This window comes from Venturia canescens, chromosome 1 (assembly GCF_019457755.1).
Source record: "Venturia canescens isolate UGA chromosome 1, ASM1945775v1, whole genome shotgun sequence".
Taxonomy (NCBI): Eukaryota; Metazoa; Arthropoda; class Insecta; order Hymenoptera; family Ichneumonidae; genus Venturia; species Venturia canescens.
The window spans coordinates 35,719,371-35,743,190 of NC_057421.1; the positions used below are offsets into that span (position 1 = coordinate 35,719,371).

Consider the following 23,820-nt stretch of genomic DNA (forward strand, 5'->3'; position numbering starts at 1 on the left):
GCCACGATTAATCAGAAAAATTGATGTGACCTGCAATGAGGTAAAGAGCGTCAAATTTACCAACGTTTCGGAAGGTTGGTGTTTATTCGTGGATACTTTCAACTTTTTTGAAACGCAATTTTGGTCGACGAAGCGATTTGGGATTGAGGAAATATGTGACAGTTTTCTGCGGCGGCTGCAACTCCAACTTTCGTCGTACTCACCGGTATAATTAAACGTCGCAGCAATGCATCGAAACCCTGTGTATACGCGGCATCCATCCGGAATGGATGCCGTGGAATTGAAAATTCGAAAAGCCGGTCTATATAAATTCAACGGCGTAATGGGCGGATGGAAAAATCTTCGAAATAAAACAGTAAGAAAAGCAGATAAGATATCGAATGTGCTTAGATCAGTTATCAAAAACTACTACAAACGTCGAGAGAAAAGTCAAGATAATCATGCCAACGCATCGTGGGGGCTCGCTTGTCTAATTGAAATTTACTATAATCCTCCAAGATCCACTGATCGTAAATGTCTTAATACTTATGATAATAACTGAGAGATTGTGAGCAAATTGAAACATAAACCGCCAGTGGAGTAGAGAACGAAATAACTAAAAATGTCTCTGCCATTTACAAGCTTAGTTTTGTCTTTCTTTCCGATTTTTCCTATCGCGTACTGCGGTAAAAAAATTTGCAACGTTCGGTCATCTCAGGGGGTCATCCAACTTCAGAGGGTCGAAAAATTAAGCATTTTCAACGGTTTCGTTTGGCTCCCTTGAAAAGATATTGATACAAATCTTTTTCGGCTCCACAAAACAATACTCTGGAAATTTATGAAATTTTATTATTTTTATTTTTGAGGATTAGTTTTTATGCAGGATTGATCCTTGTAGCAGCTCCTCGAGAATGAGCGATGTCATCTTCGTTGACGTTGTTTCTGAGTGGATTTGCCTGAAACGTAAAAACCAGAAGGATTTGAATTTATTAGAATCGTGAATACTTTCCAGACTAAGATTAAAATTTTCCATACTTGGGAAAAACGGTTGAGTAGTTACGGAGAAATGAATCAAATGAAGCAAGAAAAAAGTGCTTCGAGAAGAGCGGGTATTTACTGAAAAAATCAGAAAAAAATCGGCACCAAAATTCCTGAAAAGGTTTAAAAAAAAGGTTGATTTTTCAAAGTTGATAAAGTGGAAATCACATTCGAGAAAAAACCAGAAATTTCCATCGATTTTTTCTATTACATTTTTTTATTAAATATTCTTCTATTAATTAAAATAGATAAAGAAAGGACCCAACAAATGTAATATTAAAACCGATAGAACAAGGATGATAAATAACCCAAAGAAAAACGAGCGTAACAGAAAATAGCCACGCAATTTTATAATATTATATAAAAGCAATCGGAAGGCGAGACTAATTCTAATTACTTTTTAATTACGTTCCGATCCTCTAACGGTATAATGATTTAATGACTCGAGCCAAATTGTGTTTTCACTTCTTTTCCTAGACTTCATTCCACCATATAATTTTACTTCTATATTCTCAAATTATTTGCACGATAACGCCTTGTAATTTATCACATACGATGTGGCATCGTGCACTTTAGAAGTAAGAACTCTTTTGTACGAGTTCTTACTTTTAAAAATAGTTATCATAGTCAGCTACAATTTTCGCAGCTGTGTGTACATTCGCTCTGATGCTGGCGCTCAGACAATCCCAACAAATACGTCGCCGCACGTTCGAGATTGCGATCGAAAATTCATTTGATTTTTCAACCAATTTCTTTCTAATGACTATTTATTCAAGTCGTATCGAGAAATTACAAAACGTTGACCGACGTCACCGCAGGCGATGAGTTTTCGGTCGGTGTGTGCTTTCGTCGGGACTCCACGTCGAGCTGCCTATGAAGCCAATACACGGTTCGGTGACCGCTCGGCCCCCACCAGCTGCCCCGTTGCTCGGTGAAAAGGGAGCGACTATTCCGAGTGTTCAATGGTAAAATGCAATTGAGCAAATGAAAAGATTTTCGGCGTGCCCGGTTTTAGCAAAATTTAGTCTCATCGTAGTCGAGCTCAGAATGAAAATAATTTATAGAAGTGCCGGTACCAGCCTTTTATTTCCTCGTGATCGAGTTATTAACACGCCTTTTGGTACGTAAATATTTGAAAAGAGACATACCTACCGTCGCTGAAATTTGACGATAATAGCGTCGGGAACCACGTTCCGTAAATCCTTAAGAATACTACGAGCCCGCGGTGATCACGATGTCCGAGTATGATACCTCGCCAGGAAAAATAAACGTTCGAACGAAATTCGTGAAAATTCGTTTGAAAAACGAAAATTGAAAACTTGAGATGATCCAATGAAATTTCGAATTGTCAAATCAACGTAATTCTTCATTGAAAACCAACTTGCAGGCCACCACAGTAGCCATTGGGTCCTGAAAATTTTCCGAGTCCAGGAAACACGTTGATTCATTAATAACGAAAAAGATGTTACTCGAAAACTTATCGCGATTCCGTTGCGATGGAAAATTTTGGTTCCTTGGGATTTCGCGTCAGAACGTAAACACAGTAATTTTGAGCACTAAATTTTCCTCGTGCACCGTTTACATGGAAATTCATAAAATGTAAATAAAAATGGTCCATTACACTTGACCATGAAAAAAAATGAGAATAATTTTGAGGCGTCCCCACCATGATTTGTAGACGGATTATGATCTAGACGACTACTATTTCATTCGGGAGCTTATGAATGGTGGGGAAAATTCATAGATAATGTGGGCAACAAATCCAGTACTCAAAATAAAGAATAGAAGATAAGAAAAAGGTAAAAATTCCTGAAAAACTTATATATAGAGCATCTCCGTCTGAGGCATCGAGATTATTAGTCGAAATAAGGCATTGTTCACGTATATTTCTCGGCGGATCTCTCACTTCGTTGAAAAAATCAAAATTGTTCTATCGAAATTTCCAGTGTTTTTATCAACTCGAAGTGAAAAAAAAATTAAATTCACAATGGGTAAGTTGATCGAGCCGAAAAAATCATAAAAATTCTTCCCTTTAGTGAATCGAATGAAATTTTCAATGAAAAATTACCTGATCGACAGCATCCACGGAGGAAATTGCTCCAAAATCTGACGAATCGGACGTGCAATACGCAGTCGATCAAACCGGTATTTTTCCTCGTTCTCATCAGCACTTTAACGTCGTTCTGGTCTCTTGGTACTTTCATATAAATCGTTCAATTACTTCTGTTACACGATTACTCAGGATTTGGAAAATTCACGATAAAACTCGCCGTTTTGGGTGGTTTGATATACATGAACACCGGATTGTGTATCGGTAGCGTGGGATTCATATTGCCCTCAGCGGCCTGTGATCTTGAATTAACTACGTTGGATAAAGGACGCATTAGTGCTACGCCCATACTTGGTGAGTTATTTCAACAATCTTTCCTTCACTGCTGACGCGTTTGTAGCACCGGCGACAGCGTGGGAGTAAAAATCCTGATTTCCTTGATAAAAAAATATTTTTCCAGTGATCATTTTTAAGAGAGTGCCTCAACGAAGAATTGTGAAAATAACGACGCTGAAGTTTCCAACGTTGGAGTCCAATGAAATGAATGAAAATAAAATGATTTATCCATCAGTTTTTTTTATTTCACGAATTATAATTGTGTAGATTGAAAAAATACAAAGTACAAATTCGACTGGAAATAAATTGGAGAATTGCTGGAATTATTGGACAGTTTTTTAGATCATTTCGTTGGGCTCCAACGTTGGAAACTTCAGCATCGTGTGAAAATATTGATTCTGTGATTTTGGTTTTTTCTCTTCTGGAATGTTCTGAGATAGCAGTGTTGGAAAAATGTTTGTCTGGAGTTGCTGGAAAAAGATTTTTCTTATTTAATGCTTCAAAATTCTGTAATTCGATTGATTTTTCTCTGAAAAAGGTATGGTTTTTGGGGCATACTTTTGGGGCTGCTTTGCCGATCTACGAGGCAGAAAGTCGGCTCTTTTGTACGCACTTTTCTCTTATGCAATTATCGAGTTCGTCACATCGCTTGTTACGAATTACTGGATATTTCTGTTGCTGAAGTTCTTCAGCGGATGGGCGTAAGCATCGAACTTGCTTTTTCAATCGTGACGAAAATAATTAATCAGAAGCTGATTTTCCTTTCAAATATTTACAGAATGAACGGACAGGGCACTATCGTTTTTACTTACGTGGGCGAATTTCAGAGTAACGAATTTCGAGAAAAGATTCTTTGCTGGATGGAAATGGCTTGGACTATCGGAATCATAATTTTACCTCGTAAGATTCGACTCTCACTGCTCATTCTTTAACCTTAAATTTTAAAAAAAGTATAGACAAAATCTGTCATTTTCGAAAAACGTATAATTTTTGCCTCGGCTGAATCAGCTCAATCAGGAAAATCATTTCTTTCCTTCAAACTCGTTTTATATATTTTCTAACAGTCACCAAAACTACGAGCTATTCACAAGGGTCGTTCAATCTATGATATTCTGTGGAAATTTTGATCATTGCAATATTTATAATGCAAAATGAAACTCTAATACAACTTCAAGGAGAAAACGGACCGAAAATTCCAGAAATGTTCTATCCAGAAATATTCAAAAGACTCAAGAATGTTTTTCTCCATAAGCATAATAAAAAAATCTTTTCAATCACTTGATATGTTTATACTGTAAAGTATGCTCGGGCAACCCTGAAAAAAAAACTATGTTTATGGTAAAATGTCACACGTATTGGGTGTATATATTCGTGTATTTGTCATAGAATTTACTATAATGACAGTGAAAATTTGTGATTCACAATACATTTCGACTTATTGTAAGTGTTAGTCTGACATGACGATAACACTCGGAAACAAAATGAAATATAGTTCGCACGTGCATCACTTTTTGCTATCCATATAAAGCTGTTTAGAATTCAGGGGACGAAAAATAGGAAAATTCAAAAAATACTATGCTGTTTGTAATCGGTGCTTAAAAACTTTGAAAATTCCTGAAAAATAATATATTCCTCAGTGTACGCAAAACGAATCCGTTTTCTCTGTATTGAAGCCATGCTTACACAGAATTGAAAGAATCTTTGATTCTCAATTAAGGTTTGAGAAATTTTTTGTCTCTAAAATGGCCTGAACCCTTTTGCCTTTGAGATGTTTCATTGAACCATTCTCCGAATGTATCCACTTTCAATAACTTTTCAGTCGTCGCTTGGGTTATAATACCCCTCGAATTCGCCTACGTAGTGGAAGGTTTTCTCTTTCGATCCTGGAATCTGTTCATCATAGTTTGTGCCATACCATCGGTTATCATAGCTACTTGGTTGACGTATTTTCCGGACACGCCTAAATTCTTAGCTGAGAGCAATCAGGACGAGAAATTTGCACGTACGCTTGAAAAAATGTACACTGAAAACACCGGATGTACCTTTGACGAGTATCTTGTAAGAGAATTTCGATAATATTTCTTCGTACCTAAGAAAATGTCACGTAATGATCGAATCAGCATACAAATGATTTCGCAAAATTTGTCGTTTCTTTTTTTTATTTTGAAAATCGAATCGGTGATAAAAATTGGCGTATTTTTTGTAGTAACTCGCAGCAAAAGTCCATGAAACTACTTTCCGGATAATTAATATGATTTTGTAATTACGCATGCTTCCAAATGACATTTCCAATGTCTCAGAAGTGATAAGAGCTCGATAGCGCTAATCAATGTTGAATATAATGTTGATTATCTCACAATCTGTAGTTTATTTCAGGGAGAATATCAGTGTGACGGGCTGAAAAATTAAGTGTTTTTTGGGATTTTTTTTTTAAACGGTTCGACCAAATTATTTAAAATTTTGTGTATCAATTATTGAAGTAATGACGTAAACGAGGAAATTTTTTTTCATTTCTAGTGTATTTTATTAAACACAGTAGCTGTCGCAAAAAAAGACTCCTCGACACTTGACAACATAAGTGCCACAGCAAGCATGTGAAATAAAAAATTCAAAAAGATTATTAAATTATAATAATACAGCTCTATCGCAGCATGGTAAGAAATTTTAATTAGAAAAAAATTGGAGCCATTTAAAAAGCAAATTCGTAAATTACACAAAAATTTTGCAGTAAATTGTTGATGAAGAAAAAAGTAAACAATTTAAAAAAATCTCTACAATACGACGATAGCGATGAATTTTCTGAAGAGAAAATTGACAGAGTTATGCTGTCAACCAGCTCAAAAAACATGCTTTCGAGAAAAAAGCGTTTAAAGTTTTGAGAGGATATTGAATGGTGTAGCTTAAATATTAATACGAAACAAGTTCTTACCTCTTTTAAGCGCTTTTTTCATACTGATATTCCCCCTTTAACAAGTTTCTGTGCACGTTTGGTCATTGCGTGACGTCTGCACGAAGCGATGGAGCCTGAGAGAAAAGAATCTCGTCGAACGCATGATTTATAAACCGTTTACCGTTAAGGACAAATTGCGTAAAAATGGATACGAAAATTTGAGAACGAAACTGACCCTGGCGGCGATGAAAAAAAACAGCACCGGCGCAGAAGCATCTCCGAGGGAATCAACGAGGAAGTCGAATTCGCTGTTGAACATGTTACGCACGGTAGTAACGCAAACGATAAATCTTTGGAAACCACCGCATTTGTACCCTACGATTATCGTGTGTGGTTTGATGTATTGCTTCGGTTCGTCATACTACGCTCTGATGTTGTGGTTCCCCGAGCTTTTCCAAAGATTCGCCGAATTCGAAAGTTCTCAACCTGGAGAGGCATCGAGCGTTTGCAAAATATCTTCTTACAATCAAATGGTGAGGACTGAAAGTTCCTAGTTTTTTTTTTTCTTACATGGACATTGATTTATTCTTTTCCTTCGAGTTGCACGAAAAATTCTCGATTCTTACAGATGACGAACGATTCGAAAACCGACGTCGTTTGTTCCAGTACCATACAAAGTGATGTCTACTTGCACACCCTCATTCTAGGACTAGCCTGCCTACCAGTTAGCATAATTTTACCTTTGCTAGTCAATAAACTGGGCTACAAATTTTATATGAGTAAGTTAAAATCAATCTGACGACGCAGTAGCATCTTGAGGTCAAATTAATTGCAACGAAATCTCAAATTGAATGAAACCTTAATAACGAAATCTGAATATCTAAAACTCCGCTTCTACGCTCTCGTTACAGTCATTTCGGCCAGCGTAGCTTCGATGGTGACCGTCGGTTTCTTTTACGTTTCATCTTCCGTCGAGAATCTCGTGCTCTCGTGTATTTTCGAGGCTTTCTCATCGGTTTGCATGAGCATCATTTTCTGCCTCGTCGTTGATCTATTCCCAACGAATTTAAGGTACTTTTTTGACGGTCTTACTGGGCTTCGCGAGCAAATTCCCCAACTTTGATTCTACTTTCCCTGCTTCACTAAAATTTCCTGTAAGCACGTTCCTGTAAGATCCCCCGAGAGTGCTGCTCGCAGCAGCTTCTTTCTCGTGTGCCACGGTATCTGTAATCGCTGCTTTGATCACCAGGGCCCTGGCTGCATCACTCTGTGGACTATTCGCGAGGATCGGTGCCCTCGTGGGTAACTCACTGTTTGGTGTCCTCATCGACAATTATTGCGTACCTCTAATCGGCATCATAGCTGGACAATTGATTCGTAAGTACTCTCGTATTTGACGATTTTTCTTACAGTTAAAAAACTTGAATGGCAAAACAAAGAAAACGCGATATCGGATCGTTTGATTCCGAAGATAAAAGTTCTTAGGCATTTTTCATTTTGATGACGCTAAAGTTTGCAACGTTGGAGTCCAACGAGACGATCTAAAAAAACTCTCAAACAATTCCAGTAAATCTCTAACTTTGTTCCCTGCCGAATTTGCAATTCGCAGCTTTTCAACCTACACCAATAATTCGTGAAATAAATAATTGGATAACGATCCTTTTTTTCGTTCATTTCGTTCGTCTTCAACGTTGCAAACTTCAGCGTCCTTCATTTTGAGATCCACCCTCGCTCAGACAGTGATCGATTCCACTGGAATATTTATTTAACATTTTATTCAAAATTACGAACCCGAAGTAACACGACTCGAGAGATATTTTCAAGACTGCACAAATTAACAGAATTGTCCTTGAAATAGAAATATTTTTCTTTTCACAGTATCAACAATCCTGAGTTTCTTGATACCTGGAAAATCGAAGAAGCTGAAAAACCAAATCAATCAGATGGATCAGTATGAAAAGAAAATAAATTCAACTCTATAATTAGCATTGTACAGACTGATTTCGATGTCATCATATCATTTTCATCATCTTCAAAATTCCTTCTAGACACTCACGACCGAATGTACAGCTGCGCGGGTTCGTATAGTTTCGAATTCCACGAAGCTTATTCAAAATCTCTTGTACATATTATTGTTAATATATTTTATTATATATAATCTATTGTACATATAAATTGTATCAGTGTCTCATAATCAGCACTTTTCCGTTGAACCAACACGACGAATGCTAAAAACGCGTTGCTCACCGTTCTGGATAATTGAAAAAAATATTTGGGCCTCGCTAGAGTTGGACTTTTCCAAAAGGTGAGGAAAATTTCATTGTTTTTCTTGTCCGTTGCTATGGAAATGCGAATACTTGCGCGATCGGCATCAACGCAGTGAGATTCGAAAGGTAAAACGTTGCGTTCGAAGCTTCTCAATTTTCAAGGTTCTCGGGTGTTCGACGAATTTTCCAGCTGCATTTCAGTCGCTCGAATTGATGCTGCGTTGTTGATGTGGCAGGTTTGATAGACGGGTCGCTTGGAATAAAAATAAGAGGAGCTGGTTCCCGCGCAGGAACGTTCGATATTTCATTCATACTCGTTCGAATACTTGACGCTGGATAAAGATATTTTTTGCCGGTGGTGATTGCCGACCGATGGCAGCGAGCTCATCATCGCCGATTGTCCGTTTACCGACGAGGAAGAATCTTCCGAGGCGATCGAAGAATTAGTAACGCCGGTGAACAGATTACTGTAGGAATTCTCCTGGTTTCCTCCGTTGCCGATGGCGTGAACTTCGCCGGAAACGAGCGCGGCACTACTGCTCGGAGGAGGGGACGAGACTGCAGCCGCTGCAGCGGCTGCCGCCGCGTAATAAGCCGGCAGCAGAGCCGGATATTGATTCCCATTAAAATACGTCGGAGCTCCGAAAAGACCCTGTCTTTGGGCCATTTTCAATCTCGACGTCAATTGTTTCTTCCACTTTGTTCGACGGTTTTGAAACCACGTTTTTATCTGCACTTCCGTCAAATTTAAACTCTTCGAAAGATCCATGCGTTTGCTCACGCTCAAATACTTGTCGATCTTGAATTCAGCCTCCAGCCTCTCCAGCTGCTTTGCGCTGTACGCCTGGCGGGGTTTCCTGTCGATTCCTGGCTTCCGGGATCTTCTGCCACTTGGCTTCGGGGCTGTAATTGAACGAGAGCTTTCAGTTATATTTTCATTGATCCATGTGCCTCTGAAATTTAAACGAGCACAAACTGTGTTCCAGCTTAAAAATGGTTTCATGCTACTTCGTCTGCAGACGAAATTTTTCCATCAAAATTTTTCCAAAAAAAAAAAAATTTTTCGTACCGAAGAATGAATTTTCATTCTCCCATGAAAAAAATAACGAAACACGGTCAACCACGTTTTTGTATTCCCAATAAAATCATTTTTCAACGTGCGTGTAATGAATTTCCTTCATTTTCGTTCCTGTGGTCGATAACACAGTTAAAGAATTTCGAAAACCAAATCGCAGCTATGCTATCGTCGGAAGGATCGCCGTGTACACGGGCCTGGACGAACGTGCCGGATGCTCGTCGTATAATATACTGAAAAAACCTTTGCGTATAAGACTCAAGTTTTTTTTCTTTACAGGAAGAATTCTCTCAAAAATTATCACTTCGTCGTGTTAATAAAAACTTAAAATTCCAATCATTACGTATTTGTAGACAAGTGTATTGTGTGTGACGTGCCTGCCTACTTTGAGAAATGTTTATACATGCAACAGTGCACTTTGTTCACAATGTTATCGAGCGAGAAGCAACGGACGTGGTATATATTTAACGAGAAGTTTCATGTACACATGAGTGTGGTCGATCATCGGCTGTTCCTGAGGTGACAAGCTGACAATAAGACGAGTAAACAGTTTACGGCAAACTGATGAGCTCGGAAGGTTTTAGACTCTGTTCTCTGTGTATATTCTTCACTGAACATAAAATGTGTTTTTAATTTTTCTTTTTTTTTAATTAATTTTTCCTAAAAGCGTCATTCCCTCCATCGCCATTTTTATCCATCGATGGTAAAACGTAGCAAATCCGAGTACGAGACTTTTGAATAATTTATAAATTTCAACCCTTCCGGAGAGGCGTTTGCCCATGGAATTTCTTCTCTCCGCTCAAACTCTGATGGAGAATGACATTCAATTTGAACATTATTGGTTCCCTTGGACTCGCACCATCGTCCGATTTATCGTGATAAAACGAGCGAGAATCTCATGGCTATGGAAGCTCATCGTTCGATCACCATCGTCACCTGAAAAGTTTCGTTTCCTCGAGCTCCCAAACTCTAAAAAACGACGAGAGGCATCTCTGGCTCGATTACGAGTGATCGTCGATTATACATTTTGACGTCCCCAAAATAATGGGGTAGGAAAAAAGTGATGAAAAAATTCAAATTCAAACACCGTTGCGCAAATATACACAAAGCTGTTCGAACAAATTGTGGCTGATGTTTTCGATGATGCTGTTACACCGAAGACCCACAAATTTCACGTGTTTTTTCAACTGTCTGACAAAACGTCCACTATATACGAAAACCAAAATATACGAAATTAATAACTGTGTATTCATCCGCGACAAAAGAGAAAGAGATAAAAACGAAAGGCACGACAATTCTCGAAAGGAAAGAGCGACCGTGATTACAACTCGAATATTTGTATATAATGTTAACGTTTTAATAGATTTTCCATGAAAAGACTGATCTTTTTCCACCCTCTTTATATCCCTCGCTCGCTCACTCTCACGCACTTCCTTCGTCCCTCGAATGGTGAGCATTGGTTGCTCACCCAATTAGCCGAATAGCGCTTACGGTGCGAGCAAATATGACGGATGTCGCGTGTTTGACTAAGACCTTAGAGATTTTTATGAGGCTCTTTCGGGCGTCCACCTCTCGAAACTTCGTACCCGGAAAAATGATTGTAACTCGAAATTCACGGTTCCGAAATAAAGTAATGTCAAATACGGGTTCAAGTCTATAAAAACTGGAAAAAAAAGGAGCATCGTTTTTAATGGGAGTTAGGAAAAATATGAAAATATTCATCATTATTTTTTCATCGAATTATACTTCTCATAAATACGCGTTTACACGTTATTTTGAGGTTTTCTGGGATCTCGGTTTATTGAATTTCTCGAAAACGGGAGAAATGTGTATACTTGTTATACATATATGAGAATGTGCTGAGATCAGAAAGAGAAAAAAACGGTTTAAGGAGGAGGAAAGATGAAAAAGATTTACGAGTGTGCCCAGACATTTAGCACCTCTCCGAAAGATGGTTAGAGGCACGACGCTGATAAATGGCCCTCTAACAGCATGGCGGATTTTTCGACGGAGGGAGCGAAAACTGCAATGGCCGCTCTCGCGAATCTCTAGCCCCGGTTCCAACAACAGTTTACGAAGGTCCCCCTTGTACGCAGCGAATAAACGAGAGATGGACATTTTAACGCCTGAACTTACGAGTTTATTCGTTTCTTCCTTCTGCAGATCTCTATCGAGGATTTTCGAGAATTTTTTGTTTACAGTCATCCCTCGTTATCGTTACCAAAAATTGAATCGAAACGATGACAATGATGGTATTATAAATATTTTTACCAAGTTATACAGTCCCATAAAGTGTGGCTGCGAGTAGGAAATTTGACCACCAATATAATCACAATTCCATATTTGCATTTAATCAAAACGAGGCCAAAAATTCTAGATAAATGTACCAGAAATATAGTATCTCGGGGACAGTATATACGTACTGGATTGCAGCATTAATTCGAAGAGCAGTAACACGAATCCACCATAGTAAAAAGACCAATACTCATTTATTCAAAAGACTCAAGAGTCTTTTTCTCTATAAGCATAATAAAAAATATTTTCAGTCACTGGTAAATGTCACACGAGCACATTCGTGTTATTTATCATAGAATTTACTATGCTGACAGTGAAAATTTGTGATTTACAATAAATTTCAACTTATTGTAAGAGCTAGTCTGACATGATGAATAACACTCATCACTTTTTGCTATCCACATAAAGCTGTTTAGAATTCAGGGGACGAAAAATAGGGAAATTCAAAAAATACTATGCTGTTTGTAATCGGTGCTTAAATACTTTGAAAATTCTTGAAAAATAATATATTCCTCAGTGTACAAAACGAATCCGTATTCTTCCTGTATTATAGCAGATTTTGTAATTTTTCCATTGTAAATAATCGATCGTTGGAAAAAATTAAGTAAATAGCAACGATAAAAATGAGATAATCTACATTGTGAGTTTTTATATCCGCTGTAAAATAGCGGTTACAGTTAGAAGCCTGAGAGAGGAAAAATCATTCAGCAAATCGGTTTTGGAGCGTTAAGAGATCGGTTGGCAGTGAACGATAATCTATGATGCTTTCCAAATAATCTTTCATCGCCTTTTATCGGGTGGAAAATATAAAAATGAAAGGATAATATGAAAAATTTGGCTGGTTGCCGGGATGGGGGAACGGAGAAAGGTTGATGCTGGATTCGCGTGCCACGATACCGTTAGGACGTTTCTGTAATATCCAATATTCGCGTTTTCTCGCCTCAAGTACATAACGGCAGCCACCCTCAACACGATTCCCTTTCTCCCACCCTCAAGTTCCATTGTGTCCCTATAAATGAAGAACCTATTTCGCCACCTGGTGCGATATGTGTTCGCCGCCTTTATTATTTATTAATGACCTCGCGCGTCAAGATTCGAAACTAAAACGTTTTCTCGTTTTCCTCCTCTATACGTGATTCATCGCATCGTCGCTGCTGTGTGTGTTTGTGTTAAATTCGTTGCCAAAGAGCTCCGCCAGCTGACAAAGCTTTCAAAATTATGGATAACCATGAAAATTAAAATTGCAAAAGGACGAACGATCGATGCTATTATTTTTCATGAAACGAAATTTCATTCACACAAAAGTAAAGCACATTTTGAACCTGTGAAATCCCATGATGCTCTTCCGTCCAACGGACTTTTCATCTTTTCAAAAAATCGGTATAAAATTTTGGATGCAGTTGGAGCGGAAATGCAAACCGGATTTATCTGCTACTCTTTAAAACTATTTTCAACAATTCATTTTTCCTTTTCGCTTCCAGGCTTGAAAGTTGAAACCGAACGATGAAAAAAAAACGCTTACTCGGTACTGGGAACGATAATGAAAGTTTTTTTGCGATTAATCGTTACGATAACTTTGAAACGACGACCGTGAGTCCTCACTCCTGAGTAAATTCTAACGGATTCTCAACATAAAAATAAAAGCGTGATTAATCGATTATACGAACCGTGCAATCCGAATAATTGGTTAGATTTCGTCTGAGGGAACCAACAAGCAGCACCGTAAAGTAAGGAAGCGGAGGCTAATGAGACAGCAGCGGCCGAGTAGCCCCCCGAATCTGGAGAAATACTTGAACTCGGTACGATTCCATCGGATTCGCCGGGATAAATCCCAGGGTTGTGAGGGCTCGTTCCATAAAAAGGATCCTCGTGAATTGCAACTTGAACAAAACGAGAATGATGCGGAAATCAGGCGACAGCTCTCGTGATTCTGGAAACCATTTCTCAGTGGCTCGATCGTCCCCGTCAAAATGCTAGTTTTATACTTTTTCGTCCTTTCTTCGTTACTTCGTATTAACCTCAATTTACTGTTGAATAAATAAAGCATGCTTTTCAGAACTTCATAAATCAGATTCATCATTGCCCACAGACCCCCACTGAAAATTGCTCACCTTTCCTGTGCTTTTTCAATACACGAATGCATCGGAGAAAACTTAGATGAAAGCTCATTATTATTTTTTTTTTCAATACTTTAAATTAATCAATTTTTTAACGCATCAATTCAATAACGAAAAAAAAATGGACATATGAATATTTGGAGGTGTTTGGACTAAATAACCTCGCTCAAAATAACATTGTAAAATAACCAACGAACAAAATAACCACGAGAATAATAATCGTCATTTAAAATGAACTTTAAGTCTGTAATTACTGGAATATGGAAAATAATTCAAATATTCATTTGAAATATTAATTGCGGATAAATATGAAACCGTATACGGTATTTTCATGACTAAATTCAAAATGCTTGATTATAAATTGTTTATTATTTTAAATATATTTAACGTCTCGAGATGTCTCGAGAACCCTGCAATTTTTTTTCCCTCGTACTGTTCAGTTCGTGTGTGTATTTTAAATTTTTTGTTTACGTTTATGTGTGTGTGTGTGTTTTTGTTTGTTTTGGAACATTGAAGTTATTTTGTACATCGATTATATTCATCATTGTTACTTTGTTCGTTGGTTATTTTATTTTTAACAAGGTTATTAAGTATAGGAACCATATTTGGAACCATGATGATCATTGGATTGTTAATTTGATGGCTGAAGAGATATTTTACCTCACAATGATTTTGTTGCTTCGCATTAATTTTCTGTTTGGAAAGTTTTCGTCATCGAATTTTCCATTTTTTCAAGTTTCCACTTATTCATTATTATCCAATAATTTTATTATTTCATAATATTCTGGAATATATTTTTCATAGAAGAATATTGTTTTGATGTTGTATTTAAGAGATGACATGAACATTATTATAAGGGAAGTAATTATCCTGAAACTCACATTGCGGATTATAGGAAAGTATGGCACCGCCGGATGGACGATTTTGACTCGGCGATGGACCAATCGCCGTCGGACGAACCAGTAAACTCGAGCAGCGATTAGTTTCGTCCCTCGAAACGTTACTGTCGTACTCAACACTTTTGTCGTTCCGTGCAAGGATATTGTCGATGGAAAAAGGAATCGGTAAGCCGGAGCAATGATTAGTTCTTGTTTTTTCGATATTTTGACCAATTCTCGTGGCCTCGTTGCTATTGCTCTCTGTGGAATCGGATGCATATCCAGTGTTGTCTTCGTGCGTCAACGATTTCGACCACTCGACACCGTTGTCCCGAGGTGAAGTTTTTTTGTGACATTTTCTCGATCTTTCGATGTGTTTATCACTTACAAAATCGCTCGTTAAATCCATCCTCGATAAAGTCATTTGAGATGGTTTTAAAGTACTTTTCCGTGTATACCTAACAATCGAACCGAAACATTCTGCAAATAGAGTCACGAGAAAGTGCAAAACCTTCGTTCACTCGCCACTCGATCGTTCAATCAACTTTAGACATTTTTATCCAGCCAAATCACTTCCAATCGAAACGAATTCAACAAATTTTCCCAGTGCACCGCTCATTCATTTTCAGCTTCATCGATACCACGCAAATCCTCTTTGATCATCGACGACACAGAAAAATTTATTCTTCTACTAAAATATGCGGGGAATGTCGCATAAACACGAGCACAGTTAATCTTTGACTAATCTCTTTCGGCCGGTCAAGAGATGAAAATAGCTGGTTGAAAATTCTCGATTGTATATGACAGGTGGGGCACGTGTTCGTGGTCCATCCTACGAGAGAAAAACTCCCCTCTAGAATTCACGTCGCTCCCCACCACCATCAGATAAGGGGCATCTCTCGAGAATCTCGCACCTACCGCCTCTCGGTGCTCTCCGACCACACGTCGTGGGCGTTTTAATCTTTTTTCACCTTCAACATGAGGGAAGGAGTCCCAAATGGTCTCAAAACCGCCCCCTTTTCAGTTGAATTTATCGGCCGAATTTAACGAAATCTATTTTTTTGTTTTGTACTTTCATCTCAAAATACGATCAAAGTACTATTCATTTAAAAAAAAAAAAAAGAAAAAAAAAATTTTCATTATTGGCTGACGTATGGCGTGAATTTTTCTTATCGAATCCTTTTCCCTATTAAGGAGTTTCGGTACAGGCAATACAATGTTGCCATGCTAAACCAGGCTAAAAACATAAAAAATTTCAAAAAGTTTAGAATTTTATAAAATTTGGTGAACATATTCTTTAGTGCCAAATTTGTCAATACAAATTTTTTAAGATTTTTCTTCTACACAGTTATCGAGTAATTGATCACTAAAGTTGACATGTATAAGCATAGCGTTTTCATATATATAGGTATACATTCCGGCCATAAAAAATCTGCTTTAATGCGTAATTACTCGATAACTAAGTAGAAGAAAATTTTGAAAAAAAATTGTGTTTTTGCACTTGATGTTGAACAACATTATCACCAAGTTTGATCAATTTCTTAATATTTAGACTTTTGTACCGAAACTCCTTAAATCCTCACGTAGAGGATTTAACAAGACCATAGACACCGCACTGGTGCACATTTGGACCGACGAAAATTTCAAATGTCTAGAACTTCAAAATTCTTTTCTTCAATTTGGTTATTTTTCTATAATGAAACTTGATTTTTCAATTTTTTTAACGATTGTAATAAATTATTAAGGAATTGTTACCCCTAAAAAGTCACGTTGTAAGATTAATTCCATGCATTCATGGATGCAATAAAAAGTTTTGAAAAGTCGAAATGCAAATTTGCACCAGTGTCGTGAGTGTGTTACCTCAAAGGGAATGTAGTGTCCGTTTGTGCTCACCCCATGCTCGTTCCCTGTTAATCCTCCATAATTGTTATCTTAAAAATTTTCCCGAAAACTGTAAGAATTCATTCATCAAAATCAACGAGAAGCTTCGTTAGCGCAATAAAAACACAGAGATTCACTTCAAAAAGATCAATTTCTACGGATGTTTCTGTTGAATCTGCTACTTTTGTATTATACGAAATTGTCTCATTTACGCAAATCGATAATCGAACGACAAATTATCGAAATTCTCTGTAATGTAAAAAAAATGTGTTAAAAACAATGAAATATCAAAATTGACGATATTTCGTGACGTAATAAATAAAAAATGGTTATGCATTGGCTCATATTTGTGTACTGAGGATACTTAAAAATGTGAAGACGCAATAAGAAAAGGAAAGAGGATGAAAAAGTCCTCCAAAAAGTCTCATTGGTCGTGACGCGCGCATGCTTTTTCCTCTCGTGAACGCCCTGTTTTGTCCATATACAAGTGTGTGTGTGTCCAGTAGCATATATTTCAATGTTATATAGAAAGCATTGAGCAGGTTCCATGTAACCGATGTTCCATCCCTTTTACAGCATCACTCCGCTTTTCCTTTTCATGCTTCATCCCTTAAACGTTCGCTGTGGCAATCTATAACAGTACGTACATATATAAATTGGATATATAAAAGCTTTGATCGTTCAGAAAGCGCCATTCGTGTCGAGACAGGCCTTCTCACGTCCGAGGTGAGAAAATGGCTCGATGGTCCATAAAGCTCACGAAATACGGACATTACGAATCATCTGCAGAATTTTTCTCGTCCGTACACTTTATGAAAGAGTAAATAGTGTTTTCTTCTCGATATTTTTAAAGTGAGCCCTTGCGCCTGCTTTGTTGATGAAATTCAAAAGGACTCAGAGGATTAAATGCTTTCGTATTTTCGTAATCGATCAAAGGTGCACTGAAAGTTTCAAATTTCGTCCGAACACAAGAATCGACCGATTAAGTCTGATAAATTTGAGACCCAGTTTTTCAAACATTCAAAAATTCTATAAACCCAATTTCTATAAAAAATGCTCATAATTAAGCAAAATATAACAACGTCAGCTGGAAAATGCAGAAAAATCTTGCGACAAGCTACACCGCGCCCTCGACTCGTGTCACGCACCACCCCCGACGCTCGAGCCCACTGTCAAATTAGAGGGCATTCTTGGCCTTGCGAAGCTACGCATAAAAAATAGAATCGCGAAGATTTAGCCAAGACTGGGCTGTGATTGATCCCCATTAGAGAACGCAGATGGGATTTAGTGCACAAAAAGCCTGAGCGGTACGAAAAGCGTGCCAAACTCGATGAAAGACAGCCGCCCACGCATCGGAGAAAAAAGATACGGAGTTGGCTCTCCCTTCTCTCACTTGGAGCGAACGTGCCAGGGAGGAGTGTTGTCACGCTTCGCCTTCCGATCGTCGTTCTTCCCCAAAACTATGTATACACACGTACAAATATGGATACGTAATATGTACGTGTACGTATATTTGTATATAAATATAAAATAGGATCGTCTGTATATACAGGACAGTAACCACTCTCCGTAGATATTAGACAGGTGAGCGAGTTCCCAGGGGAACAAAGGCCCCATTACCAACCCCGTCTTCAGTGCTCGCTATGTTCCGTTCAAAGCCTCAAACACGCAACCTCCCTACGGTAAAACATTCGTAAGAGTACCGTAAGTGGTTTTTAATAAACGTATTTAATCATACCTCTCACGTTTCGCTTTTCCCAGCTGGTTATCTCGTACGCATACGGACCATATCTAATTCGAAGGAAACTGGGTACCAAGTGTACTTTGTCACCTGACGATAGGGGATGATGGATTTCAGGGTGCTTATACATGCGCACAGTCACACTCTAAACGTGCTACTTAATGTCTCACTCGTCTGGTGAATTGCTGGTTGTTTTACGATATCCCAATTATTATTACAGTCATCACGATTATCGTTTATGATGCGATTATGCTGAGGAAAAACTTTTTTTTCAAATGGTTAATTATTTAGCTCAATACTCACGACTTAAGGTGGCTTATGCACGAAACGATTTTCTTAAGAAAGTGTTGAAATTTACTCAAAGTCGACTGACACGCGTATCAAATTTTGAGATAAACGTGTTTTAAAATATGGAGAAAAATACACAGGTTTAAGGACTATGCGTAAAAAATCGTTTATCTTTCTATAGAACGAATGAACGCTTCTTACAAAGGTTATGAAAAAGTACATAACAATGGAGTATGTAATGAAGGTTTGAGAAAAAATTCGAGACGATTGTCTCACTAGTAACAAAGATAGTTCAACGTTAACGATTGAACGAAATTGGTAATGAGCAATCGTAACTCCACATTTGATTATTTCGGCATTATTTTTCTTCGTTTGGCCCATTCATTTCAGAGCCTTCTGTCTTTTCATTAATACTTTTTTCTTGATCCATTTCCCTTTGCACTCTCTAAAGCGATTTTTTACATAAAAATAAACTATAGTATTTTAGCCAGGGACGAATAAATTTCAGGTTCGATCAACGATGAATCCCCGATTAATTAATGACTTGTAATTTCATTCGCTTGATAAAATTTATTTACAATTTCGAAAGAATAACTCTGACATTAATTTCAAGCGATTATATATTTAATTAGAAAATCCTTCGGCATGATCTACCTTAATATTTCACAATGGCAACAATAATTTTGGTATTGCAGTGACAAAAAATCGGTAGGAAAATGTAATAAAAAACAATGAATCCAGACACTTTTCTCAAACGATGAGTTAACGCTTGAACTCCAGTTGTATAGAAACATGCCGAAGTTTTGTTGGGCAAATCCCAAATCCAACAAAATTATATCGTTGTAGTAACCGAAATTTCCATTGTTTCAACAAAACTGAATTTTCAAGGTATTCGAACTCAGCGAATGTCAAGCTTTTCAAAGTTTTTATTTCTTATACCTTCAATAAAGATTGGATACAATGGAAACAAATGTTCGTTTAAGGAGGGTGGATCGCGACGATATAATGTTGCCATACTAAACCGTGTTAAAAATATTAAGAATTTCATGAAATTTGGTAAATGTATTCTTTAAAAATATATAAGACAACATCAATTTTTTTAGATTTTTCTACCACATAGCTCTCGAGTAATTCAACTCTAAAGTTCACGTGTATAAGCATAGAGTTTACATATATACAGTTGTACATCTCGTGCATAAGAACCTCTTTTTAACGCTCAATTATTCGATGATAACCATGTGGTGAAAAAATTTTAAAAAAATCGTATTTGTATACTTGATGCCAAAGAATGTTATCACGAAATTTTGTCAAATTCTGATCATTTTGATTTCGTGACCCACCCTCCTTAATTAATTACTTTCTAGTACAAATCTACACTTATCGAAAGTAACCATGACAGGATCCACTGTGCAACGTAAAATTTTCAAATTCATATAAAATGCAGGACTAATAGCTCATCAGCATCTAAATATTTGACTTTTCAAAAAACTCTTGTCTTCCGTGTCACCCACAAACACCTCGTGATTCTCAAGCATGGTTACAGTTAATGTAATTATCATGTTCAGCCCCGTGTCGTTGTTGCAGCGACCAACGGCTCCAGGATCCACATTCTTATTGTCGCCTGCCGTATTAGAACACAGTCACGCAGGTTTTTACGTATCTCAATGTATTTCATTCGCCAAAGAACTGAACAATCTTTTGAATATTCGCTTATTCGAGTCTCCAAGATGTTCGGTATTTTGTCAATACTTGCCCTTTTGGGAGCAAAGTTTTCTCGTGCCCAGATCGAGTGTTACTACGACGGAAATGACTTTTGCGTTAGTCGAGACGATATTATGTCGATGGATTTGATGCCGGGATCAATTTTACTTATGGACACGAAAACGAAGAAAAACAATAATTCGAACGATAAATTTGACAATCTCACCGTTGATGGAACTATGGACAGCGCCCTGGACGAAATGGACTTTCACAGGTAATCAATTTTCTTCACAAATTACTTTTGTTCTAAAAACCTTCAGAAGATAAATTCACAATACTTTTTCAATAACTAAATCTCACGATCGTTACTACGTAACTTCAATCATAATAATTAACTTAAATATTCCGCAAATAGAGCACTGAACAAATCAGAATCCTCAACTGACGTGGAAATTGAGTTCATGCAATTTTACAAAGACTTGAAAATTTTACAGTCAATGATTTTCTCCCAAATAACTCCCAAAATAGGGGTCAGGAGTGGGTGAGGGGGAAAAGTCGTCTTTTTTGCCTCTCATTTCTAGTTAATGAGTAAAAGTAATGACTTTTAACGGATAGTTAATAAGAAAGTAAATGAGACGATAAATATTCTTGAAATAGAAAAAGAATGAACGAGTATCTCTGTCACGGTTTCATGGCTGAAGAAATATTCCGTGAAATGAGAACAAATCGCGTTAAAAGAGGGCCGGACATTCGGAAATCGCACCCGAATTCATTGCCTGATTTTTTCGACGAGCCGAATCCTGAGGATTCCGATAACGACGATTACAACGATATTGGGAACTCTAATGCCGGCGACAACGTGACGATTCAGCATAAATTACTTTCCGACGAGGGCAGCTCGAAGTACAAAGATTGGCTGCAACGGTAACGAATTCATTAGAAGCCTCAGAAAAAATCCTTTTCTCGATCGATTTTATGAAAAAAAAATGATACGAAAGCAATATTCGTCTTCATGTTTTCCGTAGAACAACCACTCTCGATGACGTTTATCGCCATTATGCGCCTTCCAAAAAAATGAGAAAAAAAGTGAGCAGTCGATACCCCCAACGCGGTACTTCGGTCCTGCAAGCTCACAATATCGAAGAATTTGATGGCGAGGTTACGGGTTATGCGATGCCGGCCCCCATATCCCCGGATAAAACTTATTACGACGCTCCCGATGGTATGAAGAATACTTTCATCGTCACTTCCATGTACAATCATTTTTTCAACGCGTTTCGTGTGATCGAACAGATTATCAAAACAATCAAACTCTGTTCACCAACAAAATAATCGATATCGCGATAAAAATTCGTGTGTGACACTTGAGAAAAAAAATTCTGCAGTTGCTAAGCTGAAATGTTCATCCTTCCGAACAATGCTGACTCATCGCTCATTGTTGGCTTTCTCACATTCCACATTTATCGCCATAAAACAATTTTAGTTTCTTCAACTTCTGTAAACCGCTGAACTATTTTCTTGAGTGTTGTCGAACAATGTTGATTGGTCGCCAGAAACTTCTGAAAGTTATCTCGAGCCTGCTCTTAATAAACCGATTTATCAATTTCCGATGAATTCCCATTGTAAGAACACTTGTCGCCTTCATCGACCGGGCACAGTTACCAGTACAGTGGACACGAACATTACCCTCCGAGCAATCACCATCATCACCAGCCGGAAATAGTGCCAATAATCCATGAAGAACATTATTACGAACAGCCGAGTCATCACTACGATGACGAATATTGGCACAGACCATCTTATCATGGCAAAGAAAAAAGCCACGAACTGACGATCAGAGATTTTTTCGAGATCGCGCTTACTGCACTCGCTTTTCTTGCGTTTGGTCTCTTCATTATTCAACTGCTGATGAACATCACGGTGAGATTCCAGAGTTATTATTACTTCTTGAATCCTGAAATAAAAAACTGCAAATTAATAGACGTAATCGATAAATAAAAACGCATTCGTTTCACGAATGCGTTAATAATTCTGATTTCAATGACCGAATTTAGCAAAATCCTAATACAACAACGGCAGCGCCTATCGTCGCCGATGCTGATGGAACGAGATTCAAAAGGGACGCTCAATTTTACGGGTACATGAACTACGGGAACGAGGATTTGAACGAATTATCTTACAGAGTGCTGAAGTCGATCGAGGCTGCTATGGTCGCTGAAAGAGACTCCGGTCGGTGTCTTCGATGGTCACTTTGCAACGATAATCGTCACTCGAGAAAGTCAACTGGACCACGAAAAATCTGGCTTCCGGTTTGGAGGTTGATCATTCTTTCATTTTTTTTTTTTTAATTTGCAGAAAGACCATTCAGAAAAAAAATCGCTGTGAAAAAATCTTAATTTCGAATGGAGTTTTGTCAATTTTTTTCATCGATCAATTCGTCCATTGACGTTCTAAATTGTTACAACTTTTAACGTCATTGCGACGAAAAAACCGTTCGACTAAAGGATCTGAATATTATTAACGATTTTTCTTTTGGATTTTATCTCGAATGGAAAACAGTGAGCCCTGTCAAAGCTTGGCGAAACGATGATAAAAAATCTTGAAGAAAAACGCTGTAATGGGAAAATTTGTATGACTCATTATTTTCAGCTTGGGCATGAGTTGGGTGTCAGGCAGAATTCTGAACACACGAGCTTGGCCGACGATGCTCGAGTCTATAAAAGCGTCGGTATTGGGTCTCGGTGGTGCTGACTGTTCATCTCTGTATCCCAACTGCGATCTTGCAAGTGAACGCATTAAGCGACGTCGACGAAGAAGAAAATGAGAGAGCTCGACGAATGATTCCAACTTCGTAGCACCATCGCTGTATTTATTGCCACAAAGTTTGTATTTCCATGCGTAATATTCTGTTATGAAAACAAGAATAAAGAGTTCCATTCCACTTAAACGATCGGCTCTTCCTTTCGATGCTTTTGTTCAAAGTCGTCGTCACAATTGTTAGCTCTCGGTGGTAAAAGACCCCTCGAAATTGGCAACAAACTCCGGTGCATAGAACCCGACGGATTGATGTGATACACTATTTCATTTCCTGCGCACTTCAATCTCCGATTTTCATACTTTTTTCCAACAGGCTTTGATTTCATGTTTTTCAGTAAACGGAATGCTGCGACCTGACAAAAGAAAGATTATCGTGATTCTTATAATCGAATGGAAACTGAATTTTTGAACGTTCAATCGATCGACGTGAACGCCTAAGATGCTTAATTTTTTTAATTTTTCTTCAT

The 23,820-nt window shown here is 37.8% G+C and overlaps 3 protein-coding genes across 3 annotated transcripts; 2 read left to right on the plus strand and 1 right to left on the minus strand.

Moving 5' to 3' along the window:
* Nucleotides 1-3,004: 3,004 nt before the first annotated feature.
* Nucleotides 3,005-8,387, plus strand: LOC122411140 (synaptic vesicle glycoprotein 2B-like). Its single transcript, XM_043419746.1, has 11 exons — nucleotides 3,005-3,008; nucleotides 3,097-3,162; nucleotides 3,260-3,421; nucleotides 3,942-4,104; nucleotides 4,182-4,303; nucleotides 5,223-5,461; nucleotides 6,482-6,826; nucleotides 6,922-7,072; nucleotides 7,205-7,364; nucleotides 7,543-7,670; nucleotides 8,172-8,387. The coding sequence occupies exons 1-11, from the start codon at nucleotides 3,005-3,007 to the stop codon at nucleotides 8,273-8,275; spliced, it is 1,644 nt and encodes a 547-aa protein (XP_043275681.1). The 3' UTR covers nucleotides 8,276-8,387.
* Nucleotides 8,388-8,486: 99 nt separating this feature from the next.
* Nucleotides 8,487-15,334, minus strand: LOC122411201 (homeobox protein MSX-1-like). Its single transcript, XM_043419871.1, has 3 exons — nucleotides 14,929-15,334; nucleotides 13,598-13,810; nucleotides 8,487-9,463 (listed from the first exon to the last, which is right to left on the minus strand). The coding sequence occupies exons 1-3, from the start codon at nucleotides 15,332-15,334 to the stop codon at nucleotides 8,865-8,867; spliced, it is 1,218 nt and encodes a 405-aa protein (XP_043275806.1). The 3' UTR covers nucleotides 8,487-8,864.
* Nucleotides 15,335-20,562: 5,228 nt separating this feature from the next.
* Nucleotides 20,563-23,360, plus strand: LOC122411265 (uncharacterized). The gene is made up of 6 exons (XM_043420002.1): nucleotides 20,563-20,810; nucleotides 21,194-21,460; nucleotides 21,562-21,758; nucleotides 22,164-22,456; nucleotides 22,591-22,853; nucleotides 23,186-23,360. The coding sequence occupies exons 1-6, from the start codon at nucleotides 20,563-20,565 to the stop codon at nucleotides 23,358-23,360; spliced, it is 1,443 nt and encodes a 480-aa protein (XP_043275937.1).
* Nucleotides 23,361-23,820: the final 460 nt, after the last annotated feature.

Excerpts from the sequence above, each read along its gene's own strand:
- LOC122411265 (XM_043420002.1), top strand. The coding sequence starts at position 20,563 with ATGTTCGGTATTTTGTCAATACTTGCCCTTTTGGGAGCAAAGTTTTCT. Across the intron at positions 20,811-21,193 it reads GACGAAATGGACTTTCACAG|AAAAAGAATGAACGAGTATC; the intron begins GTAATCAATTTT and ends TTCTTGAAATAG. Across the intron at positions 21,759-22,163 it reads TTATTACGACGCTCCCGATG|AACACTTGTCGCCTTCATCG; the intron begins GTATGAAGAATA and ends TCCCATTGTAAG.
- LOC122411140 (XM_043419746.1), top strand. Across the intron at positions 3,422-3,941 it reads TAGTGCTACGCCCATACTTG|GTATGGTTTTTGGGGCATAC; the intron begins GTGAGTTATTTC and ends TCTCTGAAAAAG. Across the intron at positions 5,462-6,481 it reads GTACCTTTGACGAGTATCTT|GACAAATTGCGTAAAAATGG; the intron begins GTAAGAGAATTT and ends TTTACCGTTAAG.
- LOC122411201 (XM_043419871.1), bottom strand. The coding sequence starts at position 15,334 with ATGGATTTAACGAGCGATTTTGTAAGTGATAAACACATCGAAAGATCG. Across the intron at positions 13,811-14,928 it reads ACTTTCCTATAATCCGCAAT|TTGCAATTCACGAGGATCCT; the intron begins GTGAGTTTCAGG and ends GTTTTGTTCAAG. Across the intron at positions 9,464-13,597 it reads CCAATTATTCGGATTGCACG|CCCCGAAGCCAAGTGGCAGA; the intron begins GTTCGTATAATC and ends GTTCAATTACAG.